The sequence below is a fragment of the Thalassophryne amazonica genome, chromosome 2, assembly GCF_902500255.1.
Source record: "Thalassophryne amazonica chromosome 2, fThaAma1.1, whole genome shotgun sequence".
NCBI classification, from domain to species: domain Eukaryota; kingdom Metazoa; phylum Chordata; class Actinopteri; order Batrachoidiformes; family Batrachoididae; genus Thalassophryne; species Thalassophryne amazonica.
Genome location: NC_047104.1, coordinates 94,256,652 through 94,278,520, shown reverse-complemented (window position 1 = coordinate 94,278,520; position 21,869 = coordinate 94,256,652). Strand labels below are relative to the sequence as shown.

The window sequence follows — 21,869 nt, the reverse complement described above, 5'->3', positions numbered from 1 at the left end:
GCTCTGTGTGAGGTGTAAGTTGAGGATCTCTCAGACAGTGGGCCCCTCCAGACGTTCCCAGTTTACCCACACTATCTGTTTGGGCTTACCAGTTCTTTCCAAAGTTCTCCCCACCCTGTGATCCAACTCACCATGATATGGTGATCTGTTAACAGCTCTGCCCCTCTCTTCACCCAAGTGTCTGGAACATGCGGCCTCAGATGATACGATCACAACATCAATCATCGACCTTCGGCGTATGTTGCTCTGGTACCATGTACACTTATGAGCATCCTTGTGTCCTTGTTATGGACAGTCCATGACTAGCACAGAAGTGAATTAACAAATGACTGCTCGGGTTTAGATCAGGGAGGCCGTTCCTCCAAATCACATCTCTCCAGGTGTTTCTGTCAACATCTGTGTGCGTTGAAATCCCCCAGCAGAGCAATGGACTCCAGTCAGGGAATCCAAGAAGGCTGAATACTCTGAACTGCGATTTGGTGCATACGCACAAACAACATTCAGAGTTTTCTCCTCTGCAGCCCGAAGGCATAGGCAGGCGACCCTTTCATCTACCAGGGTAAACTCTAGCAGCTCACCTGGGGACTCGTGAGTATCTTCACACCCGCCCTGTGCCTCACACCCATGGCAACTTTAGAGAAGAATAAGGTCCAACCCCTATCAAGGAGAGTGGTTTCGGAGACAAGGCCCACCAGATCCAAGTGGTAGCTTTCCATCTCCTGCACAAGCTACGACTCCTTCCCCCACAGCGTGGTGACGTTCCACGCCCCCAGAGCTAGCTTCTGCTGCCCAGGTCTAGGCCCTCGACTTTTAGTGCCACCAAAGAGACAGCGCACCCAACCCCAGCAGTTCCACCTGCGGGTGGAGAGCCCACAAGGTGGAACTGAAAAGTCCATGTTGCATTTTCGGGCTGAGCCCGGTCAGGCTCCATGGCAAGCCCGGCCACCAGGCGCACGGTGACGGGCCCTCTGTCCAGGCCTGGCTCCAGTCTTCCTCCGGGCCGGGTCATGATTCCTTGCCATGGGAGGCCCTACCAGTAGCATGAAGGCTTCAAACAACACAGCTCTCAGGTTCATAAGGAAACACAAACCTCTCCACCATGGTAAGATGATGGTTCCCGAAGAGGCTTAGAACAGTCTTTGAGGTTTAGAGTAGGCTTTGAGAAACCACCTCGTTGGTGCTAGATCTAGCACCAACGTACACTAACTCTACCTCGAGGCTCTCCAGCCCTGCTCCTAGAGTGCACCTTCCCTTCATGTTTTTCATGTTTAGCTGCTCTACTCTCACCTGATTAATTACAGTAACTGGTGTTTTCCTGCTCTTGACTGCCTGAACACACCTGACTGAGTTAATGAGATGTGGGCATAGTAGGGAGAATAGGGAAAACATGTAGAGCAGGTTGCTCTCCAGGAGCAGCAGGGTTGGAGATTCCTACTCTACACAGTCTGTTTCTCTGAGTCTCTGAGCTGCACCTTGTTGTTGTTGTTGTTGTGTATTCAACATGCATTATGAGTGATGAGTTATTGTTTCAGATGCAGTTTTTCTGCATCTGCATATTCTGTGTCTTGTGTTGTGCCTTCTGTTCTGTCTTGATAGAATGGCCACAACAGGTGGTTACCTCACTGAGGCTTCTTTTAAAATAACAAAAAACTGAGGAGCTCATGGAGTGGGTAAGCTCCAGACATGCCTCATGTTTAGTGCATTGAGGCTACTTAGGTTAGTAAGGTTAATAATTGAGTTGGGTTAGGTTAGGTTAGGTTAATAATTGAATTGAAAACTATAGTGTCCCTTATTGTTGACACCTGTAGGTGGTGCTGTATTGACAGGTTTGCTCTTAAGTGTTCCCAGTGAAGAAAACAACAGAAAAAATCAAATTTAAAAAAATGTTTTTTGTTTGGGGGGGGGGGGGGGGGGGGGTTGTGCTTGTGTATAGGAATAGCCTCATCCTCTGTCTGTTTCCATGAATGTAGTGCAGCTTCTCCTACACTGGTGGATTCCAGTGAAATTTCACACAATGGTAATACAGCATATAAAGATGTACATGAAGGAAAATCATTCCGATGCAAGATCTTTAAGGGGAACGTTCAGACTTTTGCTGTCTATCATATTGTCAGTTACATGTGCAGAGGTTCACCAGTTTGTTAATTCAGGTATTTCATGACAAAAGAAATGTCACTTATATATAATAAATGAAAGGCATTAATATGGAAAAACAGGGACATCATTTTGTGAGTTTGCTCACAGAGTTCTATTTATTTTATGAAGTTTGAATGATTGTCTTTTGGTCTGTGCAGCAATGAGTTATGTGTTATCTACTATAGAGCACATATAACTTGGCTATTCAGAAATGCCATTGTACTGTTCATATTTATGTGTAAATGGGAGTCACAGAAAGTTAAATTGTGTCAGGACAAGCTGCTTGAGGAAAATTTCTTCTGCAGAATGACAGGCAGGGTATGGACATGCAAATGTAAATTGTCAGTCTTTAAGTGTCGTTATTCTTTTAGAGAGCATAAGTGGCCTTGTGATTTTATTTCAGCCAGAGCGCCTGCGTGATGATGAGATTACCCATCTAGAGCAGCAGCTGCGGTCTCAAGCACTCGGCACCAGCAATCAATCCAGTCCAATCATGCAGGAAGAGTCTCATGTGCCAAGCAACTGCTTCAAGTTCCAGAATAGGGTCTTTGGTGAGTCAGTAGACGTTTCTCTAATTTTACAGTCCTGTGCAGGTTTTTGTCTCATAGATATAGTGGTGTTGGTGGATCGTCTTCAACCAAAATAATGCATAGTGTAGACTACCTCAACTTTTTATATTTAACTTTTTTCTGTTTTTAGTTGGTGTGGGGCGAGGTGGGGGGGGGGGGCTTTACTGCAGAATAACATTTCTGTGATTCATAAAGAAACCATGTTGTGGCCTTTTAAAGGACCAAACTTTGGTTTTCATGTTCCACTGACGACAAATTGCATATGCACTGCATCACACTCACTCACTCACTCACTCATACACTCATCTTCAACCGCTTATTCCAGTTAAGGGTCACTGGGGGCTGGATCCTATCCCAGCAGTCATAGGGCATGAAGAGGGGTTCACCCTGGACAGCATGCCAGTTTGTCACAGGGCCACATAGAGACAGAGAAACACATTCACACGCACACCTACAGACAATTTAAACTTTCCAATCCACCTAACTTGCATGTCTTTTGGATGTGGGAGGAAGCCAGAGCACCCGGAGGGAATCCACACAGATACAGGTAGAATATGCAAATGCCACACATGCTTAAAAATGTGAAACTTCTACATGCATAGTCATGGATTGGTGAAACTTTGAGGATGTTTAACATGATCACCCATATGTAAATGTATTCTGTGATTAAAACTCTTTTGCATCGTATGACGATTTATAGTGCGGAAGATAATATTTACAGAGGAATCTTTCAAATGGTGAAACAAGCACCAAATTCAGCACAAATACTGCTTACGGTACCTTGACACTGGAACAGTTTTGATCTGTGCACTGGTACGCAGTTTGCCATGCAAGAGAGTAAACTCATTGCAGACAGCCAGCAGAAGGCAGAAAAGTGCTTCCAAAAATTTTTTTTGACATTTTTTGTTACAAGCAGGGATCTATGCTAGATCAAGTCCTTATATAGTAAGGTTTCACATCAGGGGCGATGCCAAAAATAAAAAACACTTTTTGGCCATTTTTGGGCCAAAAACCCCCATTTTTGGGTCAAAATTCAAAAATGGTTCAATCCTTTTGATATGCATATCGAATTACTCGTCTCGACGAGTAGAGTTCAAAAATATATAGTTTGACCTATTTTTGCGTTACATCACAATGACCGAAAATGTGGAAAGGTCAACGCACTTTTCGTGAAGGGTCAAATTCATAAAATCTGTTATGATGGTCCGATTATGACAATTTTGGTGTCTAATTATATGTTTTCTTGCACAAGAAAACCAATAAGACAACTTACATAGACCATTATGCCAGTCTTAGCTATGAAAATACAATTATGTCAGATAAGATTCACTATTAACTAATAGTTAATTGATTAAATGGTAAATGGACTGCATTTATATAGCGCTTTTCCATCTGAATCAGACGCTCAAAGCGCTTTACAATTATGCCTCACATTCACCCCGATGTCAGGGTGCTGCCATACAAGGCGCTCACTACACACCGGGAGCAATAGGGGATTAAAGGCCTTGCCCAAGGGCCCTTAGTGATTTTCCAGTCAGGCGGGGATTTGAACCCATGATCTTCTGGACTCAAACCCAACACCTTAGCCGCTAGACCATCACCTCCCCCAATCAATTAACTATTGATTAACTTTATCCAACTTCAGAATGGTTATGACATCAAAATTGATCATAATTGGCCTCTTTTACATCAAGCACATTAATTAAATATAAAAATTGCATAAGTATGTTTTTTGTGAATATAAAGAAAATCAGAATACAAAAGCAAAGAAAACAGACATTTTAGAGTACACTATGGCTAATTTATTAAAATCATTTTTTATGATTCATTGTTTCCATTACACAACATACACTTGATACCTCAAGTATCAGAACCATTCATTATTTTTTTTGTTGTTGTTGTTATTAGTACCAAATTGACAAATTTTCATTACCTTAAAGGGGAATTCCATAAAAAATTTAACTGATTACCACCCATGTTATGGAAAAACATATATTAATATGATTTTGGTAAAACTATGATTTGATGTGATTTGACATAATTTGAAGTATATTTGGGTGTAAATAGAGGGAAAAAGGGATGTGGGGCAAAATGCAAAACTGCAGTCTGTAAGTGCTTTAAGAGTGGTCAGTGTTGCATGGGTGCCTGTGGGTGCCGTACAGAAGGCTGTTTAAATCCAATTTGATTGCTTTAAGTAGCTAACACAACAAAACTCTTAAAATGCAGTATTTTCAGTTTGGAATTTATATAGAATGTCCTTTGAATGCATTTATTTGTAATCTAATTTCAGAATTATGCAGTTTTGGATCTACATTTATTACAAGAGGGAAAAAAGGTAGCTCTTGGAACTTACATTAACAACACAATTTATAGCTCATGGCTCTGATGCTTGAACTTGCAAATTATGATGTGTAAAGTTAACAATGAATCAGAAAATGTGATTCTAAGAAAATTTATATTTTTTGCCCTCAGATGTCTTGTTTTGGTTGTTGTTTGTACCCTTTTTCCCTCTATTTACACCCAAATATACTTCAAATGATGTCAAATCACATCAAATCATAGTTTTACCAAAATCATATTAATATATGTTTTTCCATAACATGGGTGGTAATCAGTTTAATTTTTTATGGAATGCCCCTTTAAGGTAACTAAAATTTGTCAATTTGGTACTAATAACAAAAAAAAAATAACAATGTCAGTGGGTGTATTGAACTTATTTTGAATGGTTCTGATACTTGAGGTATCAAGAGTATGCTGTGTAATGGAAACAATGAATCATAAAAAATTATTTTAATAAATTAGCCATAGTGTACTCTAAAATGTCTCTGTCTTCTTTGCTTTTGTATTCTGATTTTCTTTATATTCACAAAAAACATACTTATGCAATTTTTATATTTAATTAATGTGCTTGACGTAAAAGAGGCCAATTATGATCAATTTTGATGTCATAACCATTTTGAAGTTGGATAAAGTTAATCAATAGACCCATCTTATCTGACATAATTGTATTTTCATAGCTAAGACTGGCATAATGGTCTATGTAAGTTGTCTTATTGGTTTTATTGTGCAAGAAAACATATAATTAGACACCAAAATTGTCATAATCGGACCATCATAACAGATTTTATGAATTTGACCCTTCACGAAAAGTGCGTTGACCTTTCCACATTTTCGGTCATTGTGATATAACGCAAGGTCAAAAATAGGTCAAACTATATATTTTTGAACTCTACTCGTCAAGACGAGTAATTTGATATGCATATCAAAAGGATTGGACCATTTCTGAATTTTGACCCAGAAATGGGGGGTTTTGGCCAAAAAATAATTTTTTATTTTTGGCATCGCCCCTGATGTGAAACCTTACTATATAAGGACTTGATCTAGCATAGATGCCTGCTTGTAAAAAAAAAAATGCCGAAAAAAATTTTTTGGAAGCACTTTTCTGCCTTCTGCTGGCTGTCTGTTGCAAATTATGCGTGGCTGCGTGTAAGTGCGCAAAGAAATTTTAGGAATTTTCCAAATCTCTGTCACGCATTAATTATGTGAACTTAACATGAATATTGCATGAAGAATTCAAAAACAGAGTGTCAGTGTGAGTCATTGCGTCAGCACAGCGCAGCTCATCTGAACGATTATGACGAGATAATTTTACAGATACTCATAAGAAGGAATGAAAATGCAACTGTTTTACCAAGCTATTACAATATAAATATTATAAATAATTATATTTTAGACGATTCCAAAAGCGTTCTCCATGCCATGAAGCACATGAGAGAGAGGGGAAAAAAACTCCAGCTGTAGAAAATTCCTCTGTGATTCCGGAAGCGATTAGAGGTGGTTTCATCAGTCAAACTCTGAAAGCAAATGATTAATCCACTAGGAAATAATTATTTTATATAATGCAGCGTCCAGCGACAAAAAGCGCAGCATCCAGCGGAACACAGTGGGTGACACTGGCATGATAAATTGCGCGGCAATGCAGGGGGTTATATGCGTGCAAGAGTCAAGCCACCTTAAGACATTCCTCTTATGAAAAAAGCGATTGGCCACTTGAATTTTCAATAGGCACCCAGATAGGGGTCAACTGAAGAATTACACAGGGGTCAAAATTAAAAGAGTAATGTCTAAGGAGTATGTGTACCAATTTTGGTGCTTGTTTCCCAAAATGAAGGATTGTTACAGTTATCTGCTCCACTATTTATACATAGGTTGTGTTGAAACTTCAACATTTTACATAGGTATGCTATGCTGTCTCCATATTTGTGCACCAGCATCTGAGATTTTACTTGGCACAGGAATATTACAAAAAAAAAAAACCCTCTTTAAAAAAAAATATCCATATTGTTTAGCTGACAACACAGTTCTTTATTTAGCATCTGCCTCTCTAATCCAAGGCTTTATAATTGATTGTTGGTCTGTTTGTATGGGAAGAGATTAGTGCCAGCAGGGAGTGTGCGCAGTTTGAGTTATTATGAATTAATCATCCCCAGTGATCTCTTCAATTAAAAATTACTTTACAGAAAATATAATAGTAAAGGAACTGCAATATCAGGTCCCATCAAGGAGTATGCGTTGTAGTTACACATTGATACATCCCTGTGGGAAGATAACTTGGGCCCACACCAGTCTCACCCTTATGTGGTTTCAAGTATGGTGAATGGTTTGACAGTGACTAAAGTGCTAATAATTCCACACTATCTCTATGGGGAGCTTTCTAAAGACTAACACCTGGGTATAGGCTTACCCTGGGAAGGAGCAGTTCAAGTTTCACTGTCTCGTTCAAGGACACTTTTTCATACAAAAAATCAAAAACAACAACAACAAAAAACAACAACAAAAAAACCAACTATCATAGTCAAGATTTGACTTTTTTTACCCTTTGGATTGTTGAACAACTTTCTGTGGCAGCTGAGCTCATTTTACCCATAATGCACTACAAACTTTGTTAACATTTATATTGTTTTTGCTGAAAGTTTGCCCTTTTTGACCTAGGCTCTGTTTTAAAAGGTTTTGGGCTCATCTTTTCATTTTGTACTAAAACCAAATTAATCTGTGCATTATTGTTTTAAAATACAAATACCACCATAAGCTAATGGGCTAATTAATGTAATGGCATGGGACAAGCTAAGACAACTTCTTACTTCCAATAAACAGACAGAAATATCATTAGCAATGCCTGGTAGCACAGTGTCCCTGTGGAGGTAAACCTCAATAAATGTAAAGAACCTTCTTAAAACGGCCAGTTACACATTTAGCTGCTTACCTTAGCCTAGTTGTCCTCCGTTGGCTCTGCTGTTCACAGATTACAAGTGCATTACTGATGAGGGGCTTGTTCACTGGTAACAAGAAGTGGTTTACTGAGAGTATTTTTAGCTTGTCCCTTCCAATAACATTATATAGCTGGTTAGCCTGCAATTGTTTGCTTACTTTTTTAACCCCTTGTTTACATATGTCACTGTTATTTTCTAAATCAACATTACACTAAATAATTTTGCTTTTGTGCTGAGTAAAAAGATGACCTCCAAAACATCTAAAAAATAGAGCCCAAATTGTAAAATCTCAGAGCTCGCCTGAAAGATTTGTGAGACATAATCTGGCCACAACAGCCAAAAGTCCTGGCTGCCCTGTTTTTGTGCTCAATCTGAATTGCAAAAAATCATTTTAATATTGTGAAATATTAAAATATTTAATGTTTAGTACCCTAACCTTTACCCAGTGACTACTGAGATAGGCTCCAGCACCTAGTGGCTACTAGGAAAATTACTGTCATAAGATTCAAGAAGTGGATAACACTTTAAATTCACCCAAACATTTAGTTCCTTATGTGATTAATAAAAACCACTAAGGTAATAATTTCTATAATTATCTCATGCAGGAGTCACACATCATGTACCTGCTTCATTTCCAATGTCAGCATCCCAGTAACAGATGCTGTGTAATTAATATCATATGTATTTATGTGAATTCATTATATGTGCATGACAAAGTCCATGCTAATCAGATACATTTCTAGCTAGCCCTAAATGTGGATTTATGAGTTCCTTGGACAGAGGTGTTTGGCAATACCAATACCTTTGTAGGAGAATGGATGTCTTTAGAGTCCTAGTGTCACACACGGGGAGATAGTAACACAGTGCTCACTTGAGAAAAGACTGTTTTATTAATGTAAAGGCTTATTAAAGAATGGTTACAGTTCAGGCACAGATCGGTACACAAAAATGCATTCAGTAAAGTGCCAGTATCCAGATCTAGAACCCGTAATGTACAATCCAAAAGGCAGTCCAGGGTCTAAATACTGAAGAGCCAAAACCCACACACACAGGTGAAAGGACAAAAACAGCAGGCAAAAATACAGAAGTCAAAAAACAAGCAATGGCCTTAATACTAGGTACACAAATAGCTACGAGGAATGTGAGAATCATAAGGACTTAGAATGCATCTGGAAAGTATTCACAGTGCATCTCTTTTTCCACAGTTTATGTTACAGCCTTATTCCAGAATGGACTAAATTCCTTTTTTTCCGACCAAAAAAGTCTACTCACAAAAACCCATAATGGCAACATGAAAAGGTTTTTTGTTGTTGTTTTTTTTTTTTTTTTTTTTTTTTTTGGCAAATTAAAAAAAACCTAACAAATCACGCATACGTAAGTATTCACACCCTGTGTGCAATACTTTGTTGACATACCTTTTTCAGGAATTACAGCCTTATATGATGCCACAAGTGTGGTGCAGTTTGCCCATTCCTCTTTGCAGCAGTTATATATGAATGTGATGCCACAAGCTTGGCGCACCTATCTTTGGGCAGTTTTGCCCATTCCTCTTTGCAGCACCTCTCAAGCTCCATCAGGATGGATGGGCTGCGTCGGTGGACAGCCATTTTCAGATCTCTCCAGAGATGTTCAATCAGATTCAGGTTTGGGCTCTGGCTGGGCCACTCAAGGACATTTAAAGTTGTTCTGAAGCCACTCCTTTGATATCTTGGCTGTGTGCTTAGGGTCATTGTCCTGCTGAAAGATGAACCATCACCCCAATTTGAGGTCAAGAGTGCTCTCCAGCAGGTTTTCATCCAGGATGTCTCTGTACATTACTGCATTCATCTTTCCCTCAATCCTAACTAGTCTCCCAGTTCCTGCCACTGAAAAACATCTCCACAGCATGATGCTGCCACGACTATGCTTCACTGTAGGGATGGTACCTGGTTCCCTCCAAACATGATGCCTGGCATTTCCATCAGAGTTCAGTCTTTGTCTCATAAGACCAAATTTTGTTTCTTGTGGTCTGACGGTCCTTCAGGTGCCTCTTGGCAAACTCCAGGTGGGCTGCCATGTGCCATTTACTAAGGAGTGGGTTCTGTCTGGCCGTTCTACCATACAGCCCTGATTGGTGGATTGCTGCAGAGATGGTTGTCCTTCTGGAAGGTTCTCCTCTCTCCACAGAGGAATGCTGGAGCTCTGACAGAGTGACCATCGGATTCTTGGTCACCTCCCTGACTAAGGTCCTTCTCTCCCCCTGATCACTTAGTTTAGATGGGCGGCCAGCTCTAGGAAGAGTCCTGGTGGATCTGAACTTCTTCCATTTATGGATGATGGAGGCCACTGCGCACATTGGGACGTTCAAAGCAGCAGAGGTGTTTCTGTACCCTTCCCCAGATTTGTGCCTCGAGACAATCCTGTCTCGGAGGCCTACAGACAATTTCATTAACTTCATGCTTGGTTTGTGCTCTGACATCCTCTGTCAACCTAGTATGTAGACAGCGTGTGCTTTTCCAAATTATGTCCAGTCAACTGAATATCCGTCAGGTGGACTCTAATTAAGTTGTAGAAATCCCAAGGATGATTAGTGGAAACAGAATGCACCTGAGCTCAATTTTGAGCTTCATGTCAAAGGCTGTGAATACTTGGGTACATATGATTTCTTAGTTTGATTTTAATAAATTTGCAGAAATCTGTTAATAAATGAAGGCAAGCTGCCTCCTTTTAAAGTGCCACCAGATGATAACTGATTCACTTAAAGTGCATACCAGGGGTGTGTGATTAACTTGAACGCAGGTGTGAGTGAGTGTGCAAAACCAAATGAAATGCTACATAAACGTGGAATAATGGACTAGAGAGCGTAAGCAACAAAACAAAAAAACACACAAAATGAATATGGTTTAAAAAACAAAATGGTGTAAATAAACAAGAAGGGCACGACATTGGGGCTAAACTGTCAAAATATAGCTCTCTCTGCTGACAATCAAATATGAGAGAGAGGAAGACAAACCTCTTAGCTCTGCTGATACTGACTGACGGAACTAAGACAAATGACTGTGCACAAAATCAAACCCCAGTGAAAACGAAGAGAGGGAGACGGAGAGATTATGCTCAACCCGGACAAAAAATAAACCTAAATCTTCCACTGAGGCACACGTAAAGCAGCACCTGGTACTTCATGTCTTACTCTGTGGTTGTGAGAGGTAGACGTTACCCACTAACCTAAGATGTTTTTTAGCACCAAGTCTTTTTGCGAGATCCTTAGGTACCATTGGAATGACTGTTAAACGAATGATTACTTCCAGACTAAAATGAGTAGTGCCATCATGCATTGTGAGGGTCATCAGCTTCAGCAATCTGGCTGAGTAGCAAACTTCTGTGGGCATGATCCAGCATGCACATGTCTCCGTGATGATGACCCCTACAACTGGAAAAGGCCAAGGGAACACCAGTGTTTTATTTTGCTCTGGTAGACAGCTGGCTCCTTTTGTGTGGCTAGTTAGACTGGTTGTCTGCCTGGATGGTTGACAACCTGCACGTAAGGTGGATCCGTCATGTGGTGATGCAGTCATGTGCTGCAGCAATGTATGGCACTAGAACTGACCTGACCTAAACATGGTCTCTCATTGTCTCTCATTGAGTGGTGATACCTATCACCAATGATCTGTTACACAGATGCCAGTGCCAGTAACCTAACTCTATATGGTAGTGGCTTCTTTTTGAGCTGAACAAAGGAGTTGCTTCAGGTGTTTTAAAATAAATCCACTTATTAAATAAAATTGGGACTGTAGTCCACTGAATACATTCATTTCCTATACCTGCTTACTCCAGTCCAATCCAGTCCAAATATAGCACATTTTACCAATGAATTTAATATTCCAATTAAAGGTCTAGCTCAGCAGTCATAGGGTGTGAGGCAGAGTACATCCTGAACAGGATGCCAGTCTATAGCAGGACCACATATAGACAAACAAACACATTCACACCCAGATGCACACCTTGCATGGCAGCACCCTGACGTCTGTGTGTGAGTGTGTCTGTGTCAGTAGGTGAATGTGAGACATAATTGTAAAGCCCTTTTAACTTCTGATTCAGATGGAAAAGTGCTATATAAATTGAGGAAGAGTTGATTAAATTTTAAGGCAGATCAGCTCTGACATAATTGTTTTGGCAGATTTTACTTTATCTATTTTGGGGCATTTCACAAGATAGCATTATGAAATCACAAACATTTATGCCATCATAGAGTAGGATAGATTCTGAATTTAATCTTAGGTTGCTTTATAATGTAAGGAACACCTATGAACTCAGGTTTAAAACCCCTCTTTTGTCTGGCAGAGGTATTAATGATTGGCCATATACTGTCGTATGGCTAGGGTCATCTTCTACCTTCAACTTTTTTTTGGTCCACTTTTCGAATAGAAAATTATCATGGACAATTTGTCTGTCATAAATTAATAAAGAGGAAAGGCACACAGGTGTGTTTTTGAACATTGACCCCTGCTTGGGTTTCAGAATTGTTTCAGCTCCATACGACGCTCGTATTACAGTTTCCCTCTGTAGATCTAATAAATTATTGCAAAATTCTAAATGACCTGCCAAATTATGTTTATGTTATGTTTACTATAATATTAAAATGGATTGGGTAGCACTGAATTCTTAAAATATTCATAGTCGCCTTTTAGTCAGTCTGACTGTTGACGTGTTGCACTGTGGTTGATCATTACAGAAAGTGTTGAAATTTAATGACAGTTAAGCATTGAAGAGCACAGAGCTGCACCAAGGCTGAACACTGCACCTTATTCTAGATTACAAGAATATGCAGGATGACATCAGACTCTTTTTATTGTAAAAATGTACATTTTGACAACCTGGATATGACTTAATGTTGATGCTCTGTTCTTGTTTGTGGAATAATACCTTGAATGTTGTAAAATCAACTTTTTTTTTAAATAAGAATCAACTCACCTGTCAAAAATGACAGTGGGGGATCCTTTCACGCCAGAGGGCCAAATCAAGAATACCCTCCAGGAGGCAAGGTCATCTACTGTATGTCAAGGTGAAGAATCAAGAGTAGAGTAAATATGGATGAGATGGCATTACAGTGTGTGGTAGCATTGCTGCCTATGGAACGGGTTCTCTAGTATTTATTAATGATGTGACTCAGAGCAGAAAAGCACAGAAACACCTCTACTCCCTGTGGAGACTGACAAAAATGAACTCCCCTTCATCAATAATGAAACATTTGTACAGAGGAACAGTCGAGAGCATCCTGACACACTGCGTCACTGTCCGGTACAGGAACTGCACAGCTATATAACTCGTGAAGAGCAGCAGAGATGATCTTGGGCGTTTCTCTCCCCTCAGTTGCAAACAGAATGATGTGTCAAGGTCACATGCATAATGTCCAACCCTTCCCATCACTTGCCATATGAAGAAAGCTCCAGAGCACATGTGCAAGATCCATCAGAGTGCGCAGTAGCTCCCCCAACAAGCCATCAGAACTATGTATTCCCCTCAGAATGCTGCCCCACTCCCCCCACCCAACTTTCCCAGCAACACCAAAGGATGACATAAATCAAAAAAAATGCACGAGCACTTTAACTGTTCACTGACTGCCTGTTTGTTGTTGTTTGTTTTTGTTTGACATGTTGCATCAGCACATTTATGTTAAACTGCTTTTATTCACGTGTTTAACAGATCTCTATTTTTATGTTTTATGCTGCACGAATGTGTCTTTGTGACGTGCACCCTGATCTGTAGGGTCCAGCATTGGTGTCAGCATGTCCAGATTGGGGATGACTTACAAAAAAGCAGTAATTATACACTGTTCACATGATTTAGGGGTAAAAACCTTCAAATGACTATTGAAAGTCTGTATTTTGAGCTCATATGTGCATTTAGCACCACTGTCTGTAGTTTACGGTGTGCTGTCTTCTCTTACCTACCTAGTTTAACAGATGCAACATTCTTAAAACTTGTGAATGATGCAGTAAAGATGTACACACTTTTGTCACTGATTTCCATGGTGTTGCTGATGCTTGGAATAACTGGCGTTTTCACCAAGCCAAAAATCAATTAAGTCACTATGCAGAAGCAGAATAGTGAGAAGAGCAGCACTGCATCAATTGACAGAACAGTAATGAGTTCAATATTTTAAAAATCTCCTTTTCATCCATTAACTGTAAGGTACAAGTCTGCAGGTCATTCTGGTGAATATTTAGTGTTTATGAAGCTATGGAATCACAGCACAGCTTGCATTAACATGTTTTCTTGTATCCTTTGACCTGTTAGAGGACCGAATGCTGACAGCCATGGATGTTCAGAGCTTTTCTAACGGAGTGGGCCGTCAGTGGAAGAACGTAGGCAGGGTGCTGGCAAAGAGCTGCCGGGCTCTGAACGGTCTCACCATAGACAACTTGGCCTACGAGTACGAGAGAGAAGGGCTGTACGAGCAGTCCTATCAGCTGCTGAGCCGCTTCATGCAAGCAGAGGGAAGGGCAGCCAAGCTGAGCCGGCTGATCAGAGCACTGGAGGACTGCAAACTCACCAGCTTGGCTGAAATTATTCTGGACGTGCAGCCATAAGAGTAACATTGCTACACTTTTGAGTAAAGATGGAGGAGCTGTGAAAACTGACTTGCTGACTGTCTGCTTTTATACACAGTGTGTTTGTTTTTGTTGACATCTGTTGCCCCAATCGTTCCTGTGTGTGTGTGTGTGTGTGTGTGTGTGTGTGTGTGTGTGTGTGTGTGTGTGTGTGTGTGTGTGTGTGTGTGTGTGTGTGTGTGTGTGTGTGTGTGTGTGTGTGTGTCAGATTCTGACGGGCTTTTAGGAGCACACATACAGTAGTGTTCAGAATAATAGTAGTGCTATGTGACTAAAAAGATTAATCCAGGTTTTGAGTATACGTATTTCTTATTGTTACATGGGAAACAAGGTACCAGTAACCTCTTCACATGTCTTTTATTTAACAGAGGGACTTTGGGGGGGTTCTTGCAAATAAATTAGCTTCACACAGGCGTCTTCTAACTGTCACAGCACTTACAGGTAACTCCAGACTGTCTTTGATCATCCTGGAGCTGATCAATGGGTGAGCCTTTGCCATTCTGGATTTTCTTCTATCCATTTTGATGGTTGTTTTCCGTTTTCTTCCACGCATCTCTGTTTTTTTTGTCCATTTTAAAGCATTGGAGATCATTGTAGATGAACAGCCTATAATTTTTTGCACCTGTGTATAAGTTTTCCCCTCTCCAATCAACTTTTTAATCAAACTACGCTGTTCTTCTGAGCAATGTCTTGAACGGCCCATTTTCCTCAGGCTTTCAAAGGGAAAAGCATGTTCAACAGGTGCTGGCTTCATCCTTAAATAGAGGACACCTGATTCACACCTGTTTGTTCCACAAAATCGACGAACTCACTGACTGAATGCCACACTACTACCACCCCTGGCAAAAATTATGGAATCACCGGCCTCAGAGGATGTTCATTCAGTTGTTTAATTTTGTAGAAAAAAAGCAGATCACAGACATGACACAAAACTAAAGTCATTTCAAATGGCAACTTTCTGGCTTTAAGAAACACTATAAGAAATCAAGAAAAAAAGATTGTGCGAGTCAGTAACAGTTACTTTTTTTACACCAAGCAGAGGAAAAAAATATGGAATCACTCAATTCTGAGGAAAAAATTATGGAATCACCCTGTAAATTTTCATCCCCCAAATTAACACCTGCATCAAATCAGATCTGCTCATTGACATTGACCCTATGCCATGACATTGACCCTATGTGTCGTTTTGCAAGGAAAGTTTTTGCAGTTTTTGCTCTATGGCAAGATGCATTATCATCTTGAAAAATGATTTCATCATCCCCAAACATCCTTTCAATTGTCCAAAATATCAACATAAACTTGTGCATTTATTGATGATGTAATGACAGCCATCTCCCCAGTGCCTTTACCTGACATGCAACCCCATATCATCAATGACTGTGGAAATTTACATGTTCTCTTCAGGCAGTCATCTTTATAAATCTCATTGGAAAGGCACCAAACAAAAGTTCCAGCATCATCACCTTGCCCAATGCAGATTCGAGATTCATCACTGAATATGACTTTCATCCAGTCATCCACAGTCCACAATTGCTTTTCCTTAGCCCATTGTAACCTTGTTTTTTTCTGTTTAGGTGTTAATGATGCCTTTCATTTAGCTTTTCTGTATGTAAATCCCATTTCCTTTAGGCGGTTTCTTACAGTTCGGTCACAGACGTTGACTCCAGTTTCCTCCCATTCGTTCCTCATTTGTTTTGTTGTACATTTTTCGATTTTTGAGACATATTGCTTTAAGTTTTCTGTCTTGACGCTTTGATGTCTTCCTTGGTCTACCAGTATGTTTGCCTTTAACAACCTTCCCATGTTGTTTGTATTTGGTCCAGAGTTTAGACACAGCTGACTGTGAACAACCAACATCTTTTGTGTTGGAGCCATGATTCATGTCAGTCCACTTGGTGCAACAGCTCTCCAAGGTGTGTTCACTCCTTTTTAGATGCAGACTAACGAGCAGATCTGATATGATGCAGGTGTTAGTTTTGGGGATGAAAATTTACAGGGTGATTCCATAATTCTTTCCTCAGAATTGAGTGATTCCATATTTTTTTTTCCTCTGCTTGGTCTAAAAAAGTAACTGTTACTGACTGCCACAATCTTTTTTTCTTGATTTCTTATAGTGTTTCTTTAAGCCAGAAAGTTGCCATTTGAAATGACTTTAGTTTTGTGTCATGTCTGTGATCTGCTTTTTTTCTACAAAATTAAACAACTGAATGAACATCCTCCGAGGCCGGTGATTCCATAAGTTTTGCCAGGGGTTGTATTATTGTGAACACCCCCTTTTCTACTTTTTTTTTTACTAACAGCATGATTTCATAGCCTTAAGAGTGTGCATATCATGAATGCTTGGTCTTGTTGGATTTGTGAGAATCTACTGAATCTACTGGTACCTTGTTTCCCATGTAACAATAAGAAATATACTCAAAGCCTGGATTAATCTTTTTAGTCAAATGACACTACTATTATTCTGAACACTACTGTACATATCTCTGTGAGAACTGAGTGATCTGATTTACTATGATTCATATTATCATTTTTATAATCACTTTGTACTGTCTGGGTTTCATATGCACTGGTTGAGTTCTTGTAGAGCTGTTTTTTATTCCTTATTTTTAAATAATTTCACACAGGGCACCAGTTGCATTTTGTAAGTAATGCATGCACAACTAAAGGATTTATTGTTCCTATAAAACTAGCACATAGTACAAATTAAATGTTTACCTAAAGTCTTCACATTTGCATTTGATGCATTAGTTTAATTAAAAGTGAAAACATCATTTTGTCCCAACTCCCCAGGTGTAATTTGGTGCTAATCCTCTCTGGCTCTCCCTGACTTCCCCTGACTGACTATCACTCATTCACATGTGTGCTGTCGCTCATACAATTAAACTTTGGTGATTACTGATGTGGTGGAATGTCTGTGTGCGTGCACGTGTCCCGGTGTGCAGGCTTCAGAGGAGAGAGGAAGCCTGACTGTCTGTTCCACCAGCAAAGAGGAAATTTCCTGATTTAGACTGCAGGTTGCATATTCCTGGGATCACAGCATGGTCTTGTGCAGAAGCCCAGCCACTTCCCGCCACCCCTCCCCCACTTTTTTTTTTTTTTTATTCTGCTTCACTGTACACCCAGATGTGACGTGTGGATTAAAAGCTTTTATCACACAGAAACATTTTCTGGTATTGTGTGCTCACCACCCACAACACAGACACACTGCTGTATCACCACAGCAGACAGTGGCTTCCCGTAACAGATCAGAACCACGAGAAACTTGGTTTTCCAGTTTAAGGAAGAATTCAAGCTGGTTTTATTCCTTGAATATTGACATCAAACATTGAAGTTATTGCCCTTTCAAAAATAAATAAATAAAGCTCAATTTTTTTTATGATTTGGCTTTTTGCAATGATGAACAGAAAGATATGTTAATGATACTGTAAATAAAGAAAAATACTGGTAGGTATGTTAGTGATTATACCAGGTTTTACTCCAGGATTTTAAAATAATTTGCTGAGGAGCACCCACACAGCATGGCGCTGCCAGCTTCATGCCTCATGATCTAGTTTTGTTACTCAAAAGCAGTGACTGATGAAGCACCTGGATGACATTTGACAGCTTGTAATGCTTTCAGAGTTATCACGAGTGTTCTTACACGGTTTGTCAGTTTTTGAGAAGGTATGTTCACCCAGTCAAGAAACACTAGAGTTAAAAACTCTTGAGCAGAACAGGTGGCGGTAAAAACATGCAGGGTTGAGACCCCTGGTGTAGACATTTAATTGAAGGGGTTTAACAATAATATTGCATTAAACCAGAAATTACAGCCATCTGTATGCACAATACCTCCATTCTCAGACCTCATAAGTAATTAGACCAGCAAAATAAAAGGATTACTTTTAGTATACAGAATAATTTTTACAGCCAGTGACAAGTCAGAGCAAAGGGCCTCAGGGCCTGTATAGGACTTACTTGAACATGATCCATCCTCTGAAAAGTGGGTATGGCCAGTTCCAGAAATAAGCAATGACCTTGCACACTTCAATATGTCTTACATAGTGTAATTCTGATATACTTGTATGTGACTCCTTCACCCATCTGGCTGTACCAGTGTTAATTGAACAGCTGACTTGTTTTTTCTTCCCGTTTTTGTATTTAGTAAGTTGGATGATTTTCCATAGATCTGTTTTAATTTCAGCAGTCTCTACCTGTTCATTATAAGCACAATGAGCAAAAACAGGGTGAAATTTGTTTTTATATGGATTAGAGCAGTTCTAAAAAAAATGACATAAGGACTATGGGGGTTAACAGAAATTTGATGGAAACAATTGAATTTACTCCATTTTGGAATATGGCTGTAACATAATACAATGTGGAAATAGTGAAGCGCTGCAATTACTTTCTGGATGCACTTTTAGTATTCACACCCTTTGCGCAATACTTTGTTGATGCACCTTTGGCAGCAATTACAGCCTTAAGTCTTCTTGAATATGATGCCACAAGCTTGGTGCACCTATCTTTGGGTAGTTTTGCCCATTCCTCTTTGCAGCACCTCTCAAGCTACACTGGGTTGGATTGTGAGTGACCATGCACAGCCATTTTCAGATCTCTCCAGAAATGTTCAATCAGATTCAGGTCTGGGCTCTGGCTGAGCTACTCAAGGACATTCACAGAGTTGTCCTGAAGCCACTCCTTTGATATCTTGGCTGTGGCTTCCGTCTGGCCACTCTACTATACAGGCCTGATTGGTGGATTGCTGTAGAGATGGTTGTCCTCCTGGAAGGCTTTCCTCTTTCCACAGAGGAATGCTGGATCTCTGACAGTGACCATTCGGTTCTTGGTCACCTCCCTGATTAAGGCCCTTCTCCCAGATCGCTCAATTTAGATGGGCGGCCAGCTCTAGGAAGACTCCTGGTGGATCCAAAATTCTTCCATTTATAGATGATGGAGGCCACTCTGCTCATTGGGACCTTCAAAGCAGCAGAAATGTTTCTGTACTCTTCCCCAGATTTGTGCCATGAGACAATCTGGTCTCTGAGGTCTACAGACAATTCCTTTGACTGCATGCTTCGTTTGTGCTCTGACATGCACTGTCAACTGTGGGACCTTATATGTAGGCAGGTGTGTCTTTCCAAATAATGTCCACTCAACTGAATTTACCCCAGGTGGACTCCAGTTAAGATGTACATTTCAAGGATGATCAGTGGAAACAGGATGCACCTGAGCCCAATGTTGAGCTTCATGCCTGGGAATACTTACAGTAGTGTTCAGAATAATAGTAGTGCTATGTGACTAAAAAGATTAATCCAGGTTTTGAGTATATTTCTTATTGTTACATGGGAAACAAGGTACCAGTAGATTCAGTAGATTCTCACAAATCCAACAAGACCAAGCATTCATGATATGCACACTCTTAAGGCTATGAAATTGGGCTATTAGCAAAAAAAAAAAAAAAAACAGTAGAAAAGGGGCTGTTCACAATAATAGTAGCATCTGCTGTTGACGCTACAAACTCAAAACTATTATGTTCAAGCTGCTTTTTTTTAGCAATCCTGTGAATCACTAAACTAGTATTTAGTTGTATAACCACAGTTTTTCATGATTTCTTCACATCTGTGAGGCATTAATTTTGTTGGTTTGGAACCAAGATTTTGCTCGTTTACTAGTGTGCTTGGGGTCATTATCTTGTTGAAACACCCATTTCAAGGTCATGTCCTCTTCATCATAAGGCAACATGACCTCTTCAAGTATTTTGACATATCCAAACTGATCCATGATACCTGGAATGCGGTATATAGGCCCAACACAATAGTAGGAGAAATATGCCCATATCATGATGCTTGCACCACCATGCTTCACTGTGAACTGTGGCTTGAATTCAGAGTTTGGGGGTCGAGTCACAAACTGTCTGCGGCCCTTGGACCCAAAAAGAACAATTTTACTCTCATCAGTCCACAAAATATTCCTCCATTTCTCTTTAGGCCAGTTGATGTGTTCTTTGGCAAATTGTAACCTCTTCTGCACAGGTCTTTTATTTAACAGAGGGACTTTGCGGGGGATTCTTGCTAACAAATTAGCTTCACACAGGCGTCTTCTGTCACAGCACTTACAGGTAACTCCAGACTGTCTTTGATCATCCTGGAGCTGATCAATGGGTGAGCCTTTGCCATTCTGGTTATTCTTCTATCCATTTTGATGGTTGTTTTCCATTTTCTTCCGCGCATCTCTGTTTTTTTTTTTTTTTTGTCCATTTTAAAGCATTGGAGATCATTGTAGATGAACAGCCTAGAATTTTTTGCACCTGTGTATAAGTTTTCCCCTCTCCAATCAACTTTTTAATCGAACTACGCTGTTCTTCTGAACAATGTCTTGAACGTCCCATTTTCCTCATAGGGGACACCTGATTCACACCTGTTTGTTCCACAAAATTGACGAACTCACTGACTGAATGCCACACTACTATTATTGTGAACACCCCCCATTTTTTTTTTTTTACTAATAGCCCAATTTCATAGCCTTAAGAGTGTGCATATCATGAATGCTTGGTCTTGTTGGATTTGTGAGAATCTACTGAATCTACTGGTACCTTGTTTCCCATGTAACAATAAGATATATACTCAAAACCTGGATTAATCTTTTTAGTCACATAGCACTACTATTATTCTGAACACTACTGTACATTTGCCAGTTAAAAATAAATTTAGTTTTAATTGAGTAACTATTTTGTTTTTGACTTCTTCCATTCTGTCCAGAGTCACCACAGCGGTTCCAGTATGATCCATGTGTTAATTTCACACAAGGTGCTCTTCCTGATGACCTGTACTACAACAAAAACTGAAAGCCTTGTTTTTGTGATAGTACTTAAGTCATAGTCTGAGATTCACTAGACCTGTGGTTAAAATGTAGCATCAGACTGGAAATAAATAACCATGCTATGAGCAGTTTTAAAGCACCAGACTAGAGAGTCTTTGATTTAGGAAAGTCCTACACTAAAGTTGAGTATGAACTAGTGGTGCAAAAAGCCTCGTCTCGTCCTTTGTGATTGCTTGATAGCCAAGAAGTTCATTTTATCTTTGTTGTACTTTTGTTTTCTCATTCGTCAGTGCATATTCTGTGGATGTGGGACTTCTCTTTGCCCTAAAGAGTGTATACAACGTCATATGTCCCTTTGGCTGCTCCCTTGTTTTGGAGTCACTGCAGCAAATCCAAGGTGGAACTGCATGTTGATTTGGCACAGGTTTTATGCCTGATACCCTTCCTGACACAACTCCATATAAGGTGCAGAATGAGCAGGGGTGGGTTTTGACCCAGGAAACAAGCAC

General features: G+C 40.0%; 1 protein-coding gene across 1 annotated transcript in view; it reads left to right on the top strand.

Annotated features, from left to right (window-relative positions):
• tradd (tnfrsf1a-associated via death domain) overlaps positions 1 to 14,553 on the top strand; it is a 76,791-nt gene extending 62,238 nt beyond the window's left edge. Inside the window, exons 4-5 of the mRNA XM_034189628.1 lie at positions 2,540 to 2,687; positions 14,252 to 14,553. Coding sequence (XP_034045519.1) covers positions 2,540 to 2,687; positions 14,252 to 14,544 — 441 coding nt within the window. The 3' untranslated portion in view covers positions 14,545 to 14,553. The remainder of the gene's footprint in view (positions 1 to 2,539; positions 2,688 to 14,251) is intronic.
• The last annotated feature ends 7,316 nt before the right edge of the window (positions 14,554 to 21,869 follow it).